At 40.1% G+C, this 16,010-nt stretch overlaps 1 protein-coding gene across 3 annotated transcripts in view; it reads right to left on the bottom strand.

The window, feature by feature from the left end:
* Nucleotides 1-16,010, bottom strand: part of PDE1C (phosphodiesterase 1C) — a 352,044-nt gene that overhangs the window by 289,560 nt on the left and 46,474 nt on the right. For all 3 annotated transcript variants that reach the window (XM_087767398.1, XM_087767428.1, XM_087767450.1), the window contains exon 3: nucleotides 11,777-11,948. In XM_087767398.1, coding sequence (XP_087623524.1) covers nucleotides 11,777-11,948 — 172 coding nt within the window. The remainder of the gene's footprint in view (nucleotides 1-11,776; nucleotides 11,949-16,010) is intronic.

Here is a 16,010-nt window from a genome sequence, read left to right on the forward strand (position 1 = left end):
CTCTAATAAAACTGCATGGATAAAACTGGCGGAGAATCTGGTCTCACATCTGAGGCCATGCCTGGGCCAACAAAGCAACACAAAAAAAGACAGAGTTTTAGAAGCCAGCAACTGAAAGTATTTAATAGGTAGTTCCCAATACATTGTCTGGGGAGAAACGAGTGTCATTGAGATGACTTTACCTTTGAGGAGACAAAAAAAAAAAAAGGTATAATGACATTTTGCACATCAACAGATACACAAATTCAGCAATTGAAAGGTTAATGACAGAACACACTTATTTGCTTTTCTATTACTTCATCTTATCTCAGTGCCAGAGGAAATACATTAGAAAATTTTCCATGTAGTGTTTTAGGCCAAGTTCTCCATTGAAATCAACATTAGTAGTGAGTACTGGTTAAAAATAGATGACACCTTAGTCTAGTATCTCTGTGAAGATAAATATTTAAGCAATATTTTTCAAGACCTAGAGAAAGCTCAGCAGGACCCCCAGAAATGCTTCTGCAGAAGCAACAAGCAGTGACCTCTGTTACCAGGCTTCAAGACAGATCAAAGTGTTAGGCTGACCCTGGAAATGAACTAATGATTTATAAGGCCGCAAATAATCTCACTAAGACCATTGCTCAGCTCAGGACGAACTGCTGAAAAAGTTTTCACCAGTTCTTTATGGAAGTTGCCTCTGTCATTTGCACTTCCCCTCCCTACTTAGAGGAAACTTGTTCAGACAAATTTAAATTACATTTGAGGATCTGTATTAGTATCTCATTACATGAGTTTCTTCTTTCCTATCATCTATATGAGCTGTGAACTCAGTGCCACTTTCTTTTGACGACTGGGAGATGAAGCTTGTCTTTTAATAAACTTCTCTACGGAAGAGTCAATTCACAAAATACTCAGTTTACATAGGAAAAAAGTTAGAACATGTTATTCTGGTTTGTCTCAAACACAGATGGGGAAATTCTCCAGAGAAAAATCCCAGTCATGACTCTGCACTGCAGACCTCTACTTCATACTGACGTCAGAGGGAGTTCCATGCAGCAGATGTGTGCAGACGATGCAACAAAAATCTGCAATGCAGATAACAGATCCGCAATGCAGATCAGACACTAGGATTTTACTCACAGGGTGGTAATTCAGATTCACCGTTCCCACCACAGAATCACAGAAATGCTGACGGTGGAGGGGGCTTCTGGAGATCATATAGTCCAACCCCCTTGCTCAAAGCAGGGTGAGCTACAGCAGGTTGCCTGGGACTGTGTCCAGTCATGTTCTGAATATGTCCAAGGATGGAGACGTCACAGCCTCTCTGGACAACCTGTGCCAGTGTCCAGCCACGCTCACAGTAAATAAAAATAAAAGAAATTTTTAAAAAGAGCTTTTCCTTATGTTTGAATGGTATTTCCTGCATTTCAATTTTTGCCTTCTGCCTCTTGCCCTGTCACTGGGCACTACTGAGAAGAGTCTGTCCCCATCTTGTGCAGTCCCTCCCATCAGGTATTTTTATTGATAAGCTCCTCCCAAGCCTTATCTCCTCCAGGCTGAACAGTCCCAGCTCTCCTGGCCTCCTCTTCTATGTCAGATGCTCCAGTCTCTTAGTCATCTTCATGGTCCTTTGCTGGACTCTTTCCAGTATGTCCCTGTCTCTCTTGTACTGGGGAACCCAGAACTGGACCCAACACTCCACATGTGGCTTCACCTGTGCTGAGCACAGGGGAAGCTTGACCTGCTGGTGACGCTCTTCCTAATGCCAGCCAGGATGCTGTTGGCCTTCTTTGCTGCAGGGTCAAATTGCTGGCTCATGGTCTAAGTTGCTGTCCACCAGGACCCCAAGATTCTTCTCAGCAAAGCTGCTTTCCAGTCAGTCAGCCCCAAGCATGTACTGGCACATGGGGTTGTTCCCCACCCAGTTCTCCAGCCTGCAGAGGTCCTTCAGGACGGCAGTACACCCATCTGGTCTACCAACCACTCCCTCTGTTTTTTGGGGTTTTTTTCATCTACAAACTTACTGAGGATGCACCATGCCCCATCATCCAGGTCATTAATGTTAAACAGCATAAACCATAGTTGTATAAGCCATAACACAGCCATGCTGGAAAAAATACCATCTTTGTAAAATATATTGAATCAATTTGTGCTATCATAAACTTTTCATTAATTATTGTACAACTGCTTCAAAAAGAATGACATATAGAATATGACAAATTTGAGTTTAATCTCACTTCAATTCAGAAAAAAAATGAAATTAGTTTTAAAAAAAGAGAGTAATACGGCTGATATTCTGCTGTAGCACAAAACTAAGGAGCCTATGTCCTGTTGGTACCAATGAGTAATTGTTGTAAGAAATGAGGGCAGTTTTGCTAGCACAAGAGCTCATATGTCAGGATAACACAATTATTTATATTAGATAATGAATTATAAAGGGAAAAAGCACTAAGTATGTTGTTTTTTTCTGAGAACCAATGCAATGAGCCAATATGTAAAGCCCAAGTGACAGAAAGAAAACGTACATTTCAGTTCATGGCTTACCAACACCATCCTCAGATGCCCAGAAAGTGCCTTGGCTACATTAGAATCAGCGCTAAAGCAGTGGAGATAAAAGGCAAATAGTTAAAAGGCTGTACTGATTCAAAGTCTGCAAGCTTCACAGAGTTTTTGTGAAAGCCAGTAGGTATTCTTCAGATAGGTATTTGCTCTATCTACCCCAGGCCACTTTGATTAACATATTATTCGACAGCATCGCTCATGATTCAGCAAAAACACTCTGCCAAGTTTATAAGATTTGTAACATTAATCAACAAATATGCAAATTTCAGTGTACAAGCGCTGTTTTGAAATATCAAGCCACATACTCAGCTGCAGTAAATCAGTATAACTCCGTGGAAATCAACTGAGTTTTATGCCAATTTACACCCAGTTTGGCCCACTGTATTTACACTACTACACTCTGCAATTTTTTTATTCAAGTACTGCTGACATTGCATATAATTATATTATGAGCAACTTTAAAACAATTTAGGAAGTGAAGAAGCCCTCAAAAGGAGGTACGGTGCCATAAGAGGAATCCAATTTTCTCAACATCTCATCTTCAGAATGAATCTGAATATTACTTTATTATGAATAACACTGTTTGGAATTAGGGCAGACTTAATTATAACTGCTACAAGAATCCGGTAGGATAACAAGCATCTTTTTGATTCAGGAGCAGATACTATTGGTGACAATTACATGACAAAAATCAATCTTGAGGTTCTAAGTACTGGAAATAGAAATGTTATCTTCATCTTAGAAACTGCAACTACAGATGCTCACACTGATCCAAATGATGCTTGCGCACATCATTTAGGAGGAAGGAAAATAAGCTTCTCATAGTTTTCCTTTTTACAATAAATGCTCTTCAGTAGCTGTTATTTAAAAGAAACAGAACTTCAGGTCTGGTCCTTTTTCAGCTGAGCTGAGAGAAAATTTGCTCTGACAAGGAACTGTAAGTGCTCACATGAAAGAGGAGACAGATCAAAGGTACATATATAATGGAAGGAATCACTGGGCACAAATTGGGACCCAAAGACCATATTCCTGGGACAATTTGCACACCTCAAAATGAAGGCCTTTCTACCAAAAGAAGATACAAGATTGCTTTTTGCCAGAGTAAGAGCAGCACTGACAGCAAATTTAGACTATAGGCCTGTTTTCAAAACAACGCGAGTCAATTTATAAAGTTTAGATCGATTTATAAAGTTCGGATGGAAACCAAGTAACACATGATAGTTTTAGCAGTCTTGCTGTGAACACTTCGGTAGATCCAGATCCAAAAATTATTGGAACTAAAAATAAATGTCCCAATCTGCAAACTACAGACACCATGGCTCTGACATCAGCAAGTGCTGAGTACTCAGATGGATAGTGTGATAATTTCCAAATGAGACCTTTCTATTACATAAAATAGTTTCTAGAAATTGCCAGCAGGAAGCTTAACATGCAAAAACCAGATAAAGAACAGCCATTAGCAAGTTATGTGGGTAAGGGGTGTTGATAGTTTGCAGCAGCTTTACCTTACCTATATGTTGCTATATGTCTGCAAAGTCACTGGTAGGCTGGGCTGCAAATTTCTGGCAAAAGAATTTCCAGCAAAATACTGCAGTTACCAGAAATAATTTTGCATGGGGAGGCAAACTGGACAAGACCTTCATCAGAAACCTCAGAGTTAAAAGAGAGATACACAGATTGGGGGGTGCAAACAGGTGACTGAGCAATGTGGAGCCTGGTATTAATAGCATTCCCGTGGGAATCAACAATTTGATCCATTGGATGGGTGACATCTGCAACGCGTATGTGGACTTCCAATGTGTCCCAAGTAAATGTTTAGTGTAGATTCCCTCTTGGGTTTCATAAAAAAAATAAATCTCAAATTTGCATTTCAATGCATAAATAGCTAGCATTTTCCCAAGACAGAATAGAGTTTTCTCTCCAGATCTGATTGTCATATTCAATTAACTGGAGCTAAGTATCCCTTTTCCCTCCTCCTTCAAAGCTCTTCACATTAAGAAGAAATGCAGGACATTAGTGAAGATTAAGCTCTTATCCATCAGCCTTAAGATTATTTTGGGTAATTTCATGATTGTTATTGTTGTTATTCACTTCAAAGTATTCCTGAACTCTTTACTTGCAGGTTTTGTGGTCTCAAAACCAAACCAAATCTGTACCTGACTGGATTGGATCTGGAGGATGTTTTACCACATCCTTTAGGAAAACATCACAGTACAACATACCACTTCATTGCCATCAGCAGCCATTTAAAAGCAGATGAAACTGTATAGGAATTTCCTTTGAGCCCCTTTTTAATGTTTCTTGCTTACGCAAATTAAAGAACTCAAGATAAAGCTTCAGCAATTGATTAGTCAAAGACTTTTATCTCAGCTCATCACACTCTCTCTGACTGCCAAGGGTAAGAAAGCCACTATCCCATTTTCTCATTGGGAATGAAATATATACCATGACAGTCTTAATTAAATAATAGGATGAGCAACTTACAGCCCACAGGACATGCAGACTGCCAGGACAATAAATCTGTTCCAGAGCCCACATGCCCTTCAAGTGCAGACCGCAGGCTGGAGGGACAGGCCAGGTAGCCACCAGCCCCTTTCCAGCCCAGCCGCTCCTCCCCATTAGGTGACACTCCGTGAGAGTCAGTTCACATCAGGAAACCCTGGACCTCTGCCTGTGCACAGGAAGACCATGCTGGATGTAACCACGTGGCAGGAGGGGAGGAGATCATGGCATATAATTCACTTAATCGACCAGAATAAGATATGTGGTCCACTCCACTGGGGTGATTAGGCATGATTTATAGTGTAACAGTAGTGACAATAATACCTTTCATTAGCATCAGTTATAGTACTCAAAGCTGCAGCACAAGCTATGACTGGTTTCTTACGCACTTGTGCTTTACATCTTTCCTGCCTTCCCCATAGCAAGACATTCTGCGACCTGCTGTGTCTCCTGCCACTCTGCTCTCCTTGGGCTTCTCCTCCAAATATTGCCCTGCCTGCTTGCGTGGTCCCACGTGGCACCTGGTTCATGCTACACATGTGCTGATTAGCCAGAGAGCATGCTAGCACTGGTCAGCCAGACAGCAACTCTTGAAGTCAGCTTTTCTCTCTCCTACCCATTCCTTCAGTGGGACCCTTTTCTATCCTACCATCAGTTTTCACAAAATAGGTAGGAACTAAGTACTTTTGAGATGTCTACCATTCTTTGAAGCTACTGATCAAGTTCAGCTATGTTTAAGAAGTTAATGGGAAGGCTGACAGAGAGACAAGCAGCAATTTCCTTAGGAAAATGATAGCCAGTTTTCCTTAGGAAACCAGGCTAAAAATTATGTAAATGGGAATTGCAAGGCACCCCAGTCTGGTATTAGTATGTAGAGGCTATTAATCTCTCATGGTGGAGATAACTAAATAGTGCATTATTAAACACTTCCTTATCAGGATAAAGACTATCCTTAAATTCATGTCTTTTCCTATATACAATTCCCTGCCCACATGCAGTTTCTTCTGTAAATCTGCAAGTAAGACTGGGCTGGCAAGTTCAGTAAGCCAAGCAATTAATCATGGCCCCCAGAACAGCCTTGTATACCCACGAGTGCCACACAGACATTTGAGACTCATGTGATTGTATAGGTATACCACGTCCGGATTTAAGAATACGTCCACCCTCTGTGTGGCAGAGACTAGCGTAGTCCATGTCAAGGACTGGGGGTGATCTGTATGCTTACAACGACAGAACTAGAAGCCTTGTACAGCTGCAAAACAAATAGAGTTTATTATGGTACAAAATTCAGGTGATGCACATCAGGCAGCGAAGTGTGGTCCAGGACAGGCATTGGTCAGCCCTCAAAGCAGGACTTCTTTACTACCAGGACTTTGTTTACCCACGGAGCTTCAGCTCAAACTCTCGCTCCCATTTAGGAAGCGAATTTGTTCCCTGCCTTTCAGAGGCACAGCTCTGTTAGGACACCCACAGTCCATCTGAATTTCTCAGCTTGGGTCTTTCGATGTGTCTGATATTTACAGGGACAGAATCGCTGGCTTTGCTTGTCATCAATAATACATCTATCCTATGAAGAACAAGAAGACTGTAATATCAAAAAAAAAAAAAAAAAAGAGAGAGAGAGAGAAGTCCATTTCTCTTTCAACTGCCTGAAAAAACACCTTCCTCTTGGACCCGTGTGGATATACGCGGAAAGAGAGAATGCAGCCTTTGAACAGTAACTGGTATAAATCTTTCTCCTCTGATCATTCCCCCTCTGACTCATAAATCTCAATCTACCAAGAAATGAGTGTGTAGCTCTCACAAAGCTTAACATGCACCTAGAAGGGAGGCACAATTAAAAGAAGAGAGAAGAGAGACATTCCCTTAATGAACAGAACACTTTTCACGTCTTATTCATCCTAATGAGTATCAATAAATAACAGGAATAAGCAACAGGTTTGAATAGAACATAGATGAATTTAAGTTTAATGCAAGTAAAGTGCCTGGATTGAGAAAGATGTTTAGAAGGGTGTTTTTCAGAGAGACTGCTTACATTTTAGTGTTTAGTGAGACCTGGATCTGCTGTAGATGGATATAAAAACCAATGAGAAATTGTTTTTCATATTTCCAGCTTTGCACAGTCTTTTTTTTTAACAAGTTAGGGCAAGTGAGACTCGTCTCTCATTTTTGTGTGTTTTTTTTAAAAAACAAGAAGAAAATGCAAATAAAAAAGGCAATAAACAAATACAGAGACCCAGGAGGGAGGGAGGACAGGCTTTATTCTACCCCACGACTAGCCCTCAACTGTTCTTCTGCAGTCATGGTCACAGCTCTCCCACACAGCTATCACCTCTGTCCTGTAGACCAAGTGGCTGGTAGCTGGCATGAGCAAGAGTTTACATCACCCATGACCAAACCAGAAATACAAGAATATTAGCTGCCAGTGTGATTTAAGACTCCCAAAGCAGAACAGAAGCAGATAAGGAAAGCAAAGCAAACTCTCCTTGGAAAGATAAAGAAACTTTGCAGCTGACGTAGGAAAAGCAGCTATTAAGGTAAGCAGGGATGTTACTAGCCTCAAGCTAAAAGCTGGAGATATTTTGAAAGGTGACAGAAATTAAGAACCCGTGCAAGCCTTGAGCGTAAAAATACTCTGACCCTGAAGGAACTGAACCTGCCTTTCTGGTTCCCAGGACATGTGGCCTTGGTAAGAGACAATATATATCACTTCCTAGTTCTGCATAGCTACACAGGTATCCAGCAAGGCTTCTCTGGTACAGGATGGAGGGTCTTTGCCTCATCTACTGACTGTTCAGCTGCCTGCTACGCCAATTTATCACTTCGCAAACACTCCCGCCCCAAGCCCCCATGTGCTAGATGGAGCCAGCTGGACTACTCAGCAATTCCAGACCAACTTTAGCTGTCACACAGGCCCTGAACCGGGATGGGAGATTGCACTGAACATTTTGTCTCAGATGAGCATCTCCATTCTTCCCTGGATGTCTCAGACACCTTGTACCATGGGATCTCTCCTGCCACAAGATGCAGCATGGCCATTACATCCCATAAGCACCGTCATATACTCTAGTAGAGTGTTTCAGGTCTCCAGACTCAAAACAACACTCCACCTCTCCCGTACATCAAAAAAACAAATGAATCTGGGAGATATCACGACATCTTGGACACATCAAATTTTCAGCTGGAGCAGTGCCACCCTGGTGACTTGGTTGACTCCAGGCAGCAGTCTGGAGACAAATGCAGCACTTTCTCTTGTATCCTCCAACATAAAGCGCTTCCACAAACTTCTAGGTGGTATTTGGAGAACAGCACCCAAACCTGTCTCTTCTTTCTCTGCTCCCCCTGGCAGGTGCCAGCCCAGCATTATCAAAATGCCTGCTTGGGTAGTGCTGCCAGCGAGCAGCACATGGAAGCTAAAGCAAGCTGTAAACTTATTACACAGTCTCCTTAAGAGCTCATTAATTACCACTGTTAATTCTCACCAATACTGATAGCACCACTGCTCATTACAGGGACCTAGCAGATCAAAAAGCAGATCTAGGAAGAGAGTTTCTGAGTAACAGACTTCAGTGTTTGCGACTACTGACATCTCCAGCCAACATCCAGATCACACAGCCCTGACAAGGCCATACGCCCACCATCTAATATTCCTGAGCATCAATCCACAGCCACTGCCAACGATTGTACGTGCATGGATGCTGATACGTGCACAGCTGTTAAAAAAGAACGTGATCACAGCTCCTGTAATTGTGAACTTACCTATTTATGCAAAGAAAGATAGCGGATATAGCAGATTTGTTGCCTAAAGTGTGGGCCAAGAAGCTCATCACTTCTATCTAATTATTTTTTTTCCTTATCAAAAGGGGGATAATCTGCCATTCTCTCTATTCCACTGTATTTCAAATGTAAACTCAAATTGAGGCCTCCCCTGCCTTTACTAGACAAATAGACTAAATGCCAGTGCGAATGGATTTTAAAAATCTGGATTTTAAGCACTACAGTAGTATAACTAGTCAAGACACAAAATTACTTATAGTTGCTCACTCAGTGCGATACTGCAAACAAGAAGATACTACAAACTCTTCCAATTCTCTCTTTAGAAAGGTATTCAACCTTGCTTAGACCAATCTTGAGCTTGTTCTTGGTATCTTCAGAAAAGAGATACTAAAAAAAATTGTGTAAGAAAATCAAGACAATCAGAATACTTTAATTATGGAGAGATCATGCACTATATTTATTTGGGTGTAGAGAGGGGGTTGTTTTCGTTTGGTTTTTGCTTTACATCTTAAAGATGGATTACTACTGCAGGAAAGGTATGATTGAAATGATTGAAATAATCACATTCCTCCTTTTATGTTTAAATGCATTTCAAGCTCACATCTAGAAGCTGAATAAAATCAAATATAGATCTCTTCCTAATTTTCCAAGCTACAGAACAATAAGTACTGCACAGTAGAAAACAAGATCTAATACAAGAGGTGGCAACTGGGATTTCATGCTGCTTATATGTATTCGCATAAAAAGATAGGCAATCACAAGGAAGTGTGACTCATTTGACACTGGAGAGACATTTTCTTTTTAACTATGCATGAAAGGGATAGTATTGCCATACACTGCTTTAACAGCAGTGAATCAGAAGTAGTAAGGGAGTCGCTGCATTTTACGGTTTGTAACAGTCACGTTCGAAAACAAGGCCTGGTTCTTCTCTCTGTAAAATCAGTTTGTACAAGCCCCACATTGCCCCACACACCTCCTGAGATTCAGCCACCAGATTCCTAATTAAGGCATGCTGGACTAGACAACTTGTAAAGCCCATTTCATTCCCCAGAAGGCAAGAGGGTATCAAGATCTTCCACTAGCGTCTAGTAAACAAGAAACAAGGAAAGCCTATGCTTGGCAGGCAATCGCTGGCACCCAGACACACCAGCCGAACTCTGTCAAGGAAGCACTTGAAGATCATTACCCACAGAAGACCCTGATGAATCAAACATGCAACCCATCGTACAAAAGATGCTACTTCCTCCAAAGCCCCAGTTTGCACCATAATATCAACAAGATCCCAAAACGAATAAAAACACCAGTGTTTTTATTTTCTCACGTCTTTAGACAGTAATTGCAATGTACTCTCTTATCTTCCGCTCCTCTGTGTAGCTCTTAAACACATATGGGTCTTCCTTTCTTTATAAAACTAGACAGTTACAATTTATTTTGTAACAACAATTTGTTTGTATTTCCATCTATAAAAGCCCCCCAAAATGCCATATTTTACAGTAATTTCTATACTGATGAAATAACAAAGGTTCTGTAATGTTTATAAAGCCATTTAAACTACATTAGCGAAACTATTTTGCTAAATTACATTTTCCAACTCAGCAGTCCTTATTATGGCGTATACAAGCTCACTTCTTCCAAGAGTCACCCCTACTTACATAATCAAATCACGCCATTTGAAACACTGTGACATTATTTTGTCATATAAAATGGTTGAAATTATCTTGATGATGGCAACGTAAGGATTGCTGCTACCCAGAATTCGTTATGAGAAGTGAAAGCTGAAAAAGAGTTAGATCTCTTGAAATTACAGACTTTAAATATCAGACAAGGTGTTTAAAAGCCATTAAATACCATGGGTCATCATAAAAGGAGGATCCAGATCCTAAAACACTTGTCCTGAATAATTGCAATGGAAATATTAAAGAATGTAAATGCATTATGGAATTACAGGATTTATTTAGATAGACTGACATAAACTCACTTTATGGTAATATGTTTTTAGATGTCAAGCAGTATAAACAAGATATCTGAAATTACTACCTAATATAATGACTTAAATAAGTACCTTCAAAATAATGAATATATGATGACTGAAATAAGTTTGACAGACTAAGGTATAATCAAAATCACTGTACTCAGAGAAATTTATCCAAAGCAAAAAAAAACTTTATGCTTGCACACATGTGTGTTTAATATAAAAGTAGAGCATAATTTTTCAACAATAGAAAAAAAAACTCAAAAAACACTTGGAAAAATCAATCCTGCCACTCACTTCGCTTTTGCTGGGCACACCAATTCTCACATTTTGGTCAAAGATCCACTGCATGCACACGGCTTCTCTATTTTACCTCATTTTGAGAAAATTATTTTCAGAAAACATGCCTCCAAGAAACATCTGACAACTGTATGTCCACATGATGAAATAAGAGAGAGGAAAACCCAGCAATAGATAGATCACACACTTTACAACCGCAGCAATCACTCGCTTGCAAGCCCCTGGCCAGAATCCTTCTCCTTGACAAAATAAATTAATGCTAGACAGTTCTCAAGACATTACATCAACAGAAAAAGGTCTTGCTCTCGCTTGCATCAATAAAGCCCATCATCTGACCTAAAGCACAAGTCTTGATCAGTAAACCACTTTCAAATGAAAGAATACCAACCTTCAAAGACACCTTCATATAATGAGCTGTCTTTGTTGACCATTTTGATTAGTTACAGAATTTATACCTGTCTAGTCCATAATCTTTTAAGAAGGCTAATGAGGTCTGAGAAGTGAAAGACGAGTCCAGTCAGTATTATTTATGGACCTCTTTTTTCTCTCTTGTTCAGTAGAAAGATACGCAGCATTGCTGAATCCTTCAGTATCGATTCCCCCACCAAACCCACACTGCAGACTTAATCTCAAAAAGATATCCTTTCAAGGATAAACAAAGTAAACACATATCCGTCAGACCTGAAAGATGTTTTCACCAACGCCTCAGGACTGTCCACTGGTGGTAGTTCATCCGCTAAGATTTCTTCAGGAGGTCTAGGGTCACTGACAATGGTTGGCTTTGGCCTTTCCTTGAGGTTGCCGGTCAGCCCACCGATAATGGTGTTCCACAAGCAGTTTTGTGATTTAGACCCTGTAAAAACAGACAGTGCGAGGGAAAATAAATTCATAGGCCTAGCGTCCAGTCTCTCAGCAGTCTGGAAAACACAGATGATTTGTTATCTTTTTACCTTTGCATCACCACAGTTTGGGATTAAGCCTGAACACCTGAAATAAAACTCCAAGTGGAAACAAGCACTAATGTTCAGGTCATTCCAAATCCAAGACTGTAATGCTTCCCATAAAAGGATTTGATTACAGAACATGGAGTTTCCACATCTCAGTAAAAACCATCCTCTCCACATTATACTTAGATTATAGCTTAGCATGCATTGATGTGGCTGTATTTTAAGCCAAAGAACTAACCAAAAACCAAAGTACCAAATCAATACAGTATTAATCGTTGACTTTCTCAGGCTAAAGTTAAGAGTGGTTGAATTACACATTAAAGATATCACTGAAGGACTAGTATCAGAAAACATTTCTGTCGAAACTTCAACTTTTCTCAGTAGACATTCAAATGCCAAAATATTTATATGGATGATCTTTTTACATTTTTTTACAAGTGTCACCAGGTGTCTCTTGCTTGTCATTCAGAGAACCCATACTCATCTGTAAGTCTAGTTCCACTGACAAAGTACAATTAGCATCCTTCAGTCAGCTCTCCTCCCCGCCTTTGGAGAAGAGAATATGTGACTTACATTTCATAAAGTTTAAGTATCCATTTCATAAAGTTTAAGTATCCATTTCATATTTTCAAAAATTTCCAAATGGCTTCTGAATAAATTAGGCACTTCTGAAAATCCCAGTGATACTCCCATACTGAACACCTGTGTCACATTCTAACTTTCAATTATTATAAATATACATGAGTGAGTTAGCAGATCCCAAGAAGAGCAGTTAAGTACTGAAATACTAATTATTTCAGTTAAGAGACTTCCCACAACAGAGGTGCAGCAAGCATTAATCTTACCGGATTCCAAAGTAATAAGACATACCAACTCTGCTGCTAGTCATTCTCCATGGGCTTTTTATCAATATGCAAAATGAAAAAAAAAATATTCTGACAAATGTCTAAAGTCAGCAACTGATTTTATAAGAGACTGTACAGGTAAAATTTTCAAATATCTTCCTGACATTCAGACTTAACTGTCCAGCAGAGACAATTAAGAAACAAAGAGTAGACCTAACACATATGCATTAAGGTTGAATTTTTGTTGCAGTACACACTAAATACATACGAGGAAACCAAATAGAAGAGCTGCTATCTCATGTCTCCTGGGAATATATCATGAGAAGCTACCCTGTTAGAAGCACCAATATCTGCTGCTACAGACAGGTGATGGCAGCCTTATTTTGCTGGTTGTCTTCAGTGTCTTGTTTTCACACAGCCTAAGTGGTTCAAAGACAGATCAGCAAGAATCCTCATCTATCTTCCCCATTCCAAAGTAATTTTCAGAGTATTTCCCAGCTAATCAGGAAAGCTCCATACTTGTAGGCTTCTCTGCTCTTAATTGTCAGCAGCTATTTAAGGTGCAAGGACCGTATTTACCCAGATATAGAAGTAGCCTTGTTGTCCTGTGCCAAGTTCTGTGCTATAATAGCTAGAAAAATTACTCCTCACACCAGGTAGTCCAAAGTAATGTCTACACAACAGCTGCAGAAATAAAAGCAACATCCATACATCTTTATTATTCAAGGACTTACAATGTTATGGCAATACCACTGTTTCTGTTCTTTAGACCACCATGCAAATTTCCCAAAATTTCTTACTTTTACTTGAATATGTAAGCATTTGTTTTCCCATTCTGTAAGGGGAAATATAAAGGATGTAAGAGTTTTAAATTATCTGACCATACAGACCACCTGTGATAGAGCCAAAACCACTGTGACTCCTTATAGTATGTTGAGAGGACCATTTCTTTCACAAAACTATAGCATACTTAGCACAGTTGAAACTAGAATTTTAAGGGTCTGTTAAGATACGGTCAACGAAGAAATATAAGCTGCCATCCAGCCATACATGCTGCACACTAAGACAGGAGAGCAGGACATCAACACTTGCAGGAGAAGCTGTGCACTATTAAAATCGTATGTTGTGGAAAAGAGGCTCTCTGAAGCCACTTTTATAATTTTGAGGTTTTCCCCTGCAATGACTCCAAGGAATCTGCTGAGCTTCCCAAACCACGATCTTCTCCCTCTTTCCTCAGCTCTACCCTTTCTTTTATTCCACAAGCCCTCCAGCTTGTCAGGCGCAGGGCAACTCCATAGTCCAGGAAAAAGACATATTAGCCTTTTTCTGCACTTACAAGTAGCTTGTTGTTTGCAATACCACTGAAAGCCAACAGTGACAGGTTAACTAACTGCCACTGAAAACCATATAATCACTCAAATCAAACCTTTTTTTTTTTTTTTAAACAAGAACAGTGCAAAAAAAACCCCAAGTACTTGTTTCAGTATGTATAGTTGTTTTCTCTGTGTTCCCTACACATACACCTCTACCTTTTCCTCCAGCCTGGATATCCATCCTATGCAGCTGTCCCCTATGATTATATCTAGACTGTAGACCCAGATCTACTTGGCTCTTCTGAAGATCAACAGCAGCAAATCAGCCAACTGACATGAATTAACCAACTTCACTACAGCAATGAAACACCCACCTGTCCTAATCAGTGTTCCACCTGCCCACAGCTATGCTCAGGTGAAGGGCATTTGGCAAATGATTTTTTTATTTAACAAGCCTGCCTAAACAGAGCCAGCCAGGAACTTCCAGCTGCCTGAAATACTGAAAGCCTGATGAACTTAAATTCCCACAGCCACAACTGCTCAAAGACTGATGGCACAGTGGTACTTGTAGCAAGATGACATAGTGAGATACCAGGTACATTAACTGCTCCTAAAGAGAGTAGTAGCTTCTTAAATTCAAAGTCTCTTAAATTGACTGGAACTTCACATTTAAGAGTACAGGAGATTGGGTAGCCCTAGCATTGGAATGAATAACACTTAATTTTAATTTCAAATCCTTGTAAGTGTAAACATTTGCAGAAATGCTTCTCCCTCATGTTATTGTACCCCGTCAAAGATGATTATAGCAGATCTAGAGCCAAAATCAAACTAGATTTAGGTGTTACAATTTAAAAAGCAGAACTCTGCTTAAAGAATCTGCAGGTGGGTGTTTGAATACTTTAATATAGCCTGAAAATATTGTTACACTGGAAGTCTGGCTACCTGGATCACCGATAACCACACAACTATCATTCCCGTTGCCTCACTTAACAACACCCGCAGCCTTTCCCTCTTCTTTGTTCCTGAACTAAAGGGGAAAACAGCTACATGCTCCAGAGATCTGTGGACAACAGTCAGGATGGACAAGGCTCATCTGGGTTTCTGTAGGTTATCTTGTGTTTGGTTGCATGCACAGAAAGTTAGATCCGGTAAATAAGGTCAGCCAAAATGGGTATGGTTTGTTAAATGTTCAATAACAGCCCAACTGTGATCCCACTGAAATCTCTGAAGGTTTTACTGTTGACCTCAAATGGGCAGCTGCTACAGAGCAATAGAAATCCTGTTCTCTGTTGTGAATTTAGTAATTGCCTTTGAATTAATCATTCGAGTGAATGTGAAAGGCACGATCCAAGAAGATCCCAGTCTCTGGTTTATGACTCAGACACAAGGATAACAATGATAATCCTCCATGACTTCATTTATTGCTTGAAACCTTGTCCTCAAATGCTGCAGCTTTTTCTGCCATTCAGTCAGGATGTTTTTGAATGTTTGATCTGCACTCCACTGTTTGTTCAATGAAACATGGTATGGTAGAGTAGGTTATAGTACTCTCAGCATAAATTTGGGCATCATCCATTTAATTCATGTTAGCACAGCACATGCCTCAGACATTTCCCTCCTTTCCATAAAACAGTTCCCATTCTAATTTTCCTTCCCATTCCCACAGAGTTGTGACCTTATACTGCTCATGGCCACACAGTCATCATTAATGATACCCTATGAGAAGCTAGCTGGATCACTAAATCCTCAACCTGACTCCCAGATCACTAAATTTAACTCCTGACAGCGAAGGTCTGGTTTACACTTTGAA

This window comes from Nipponia nippon, unplaced genomic scaffold, assembly GCF_047370975.1.
Source record: "Nipponia nippon isolate SJK-2023a ecotype South Korea unplaced genomic scaffold, ASM4737097v1 scaffold_1, whole genome shotgun sequence".
NCBI lineage: Eukaryota > Metazoa > Chordata > Aves > Pelecaniformes > Threskiornithidae > Nipponia > Nipponia nippon.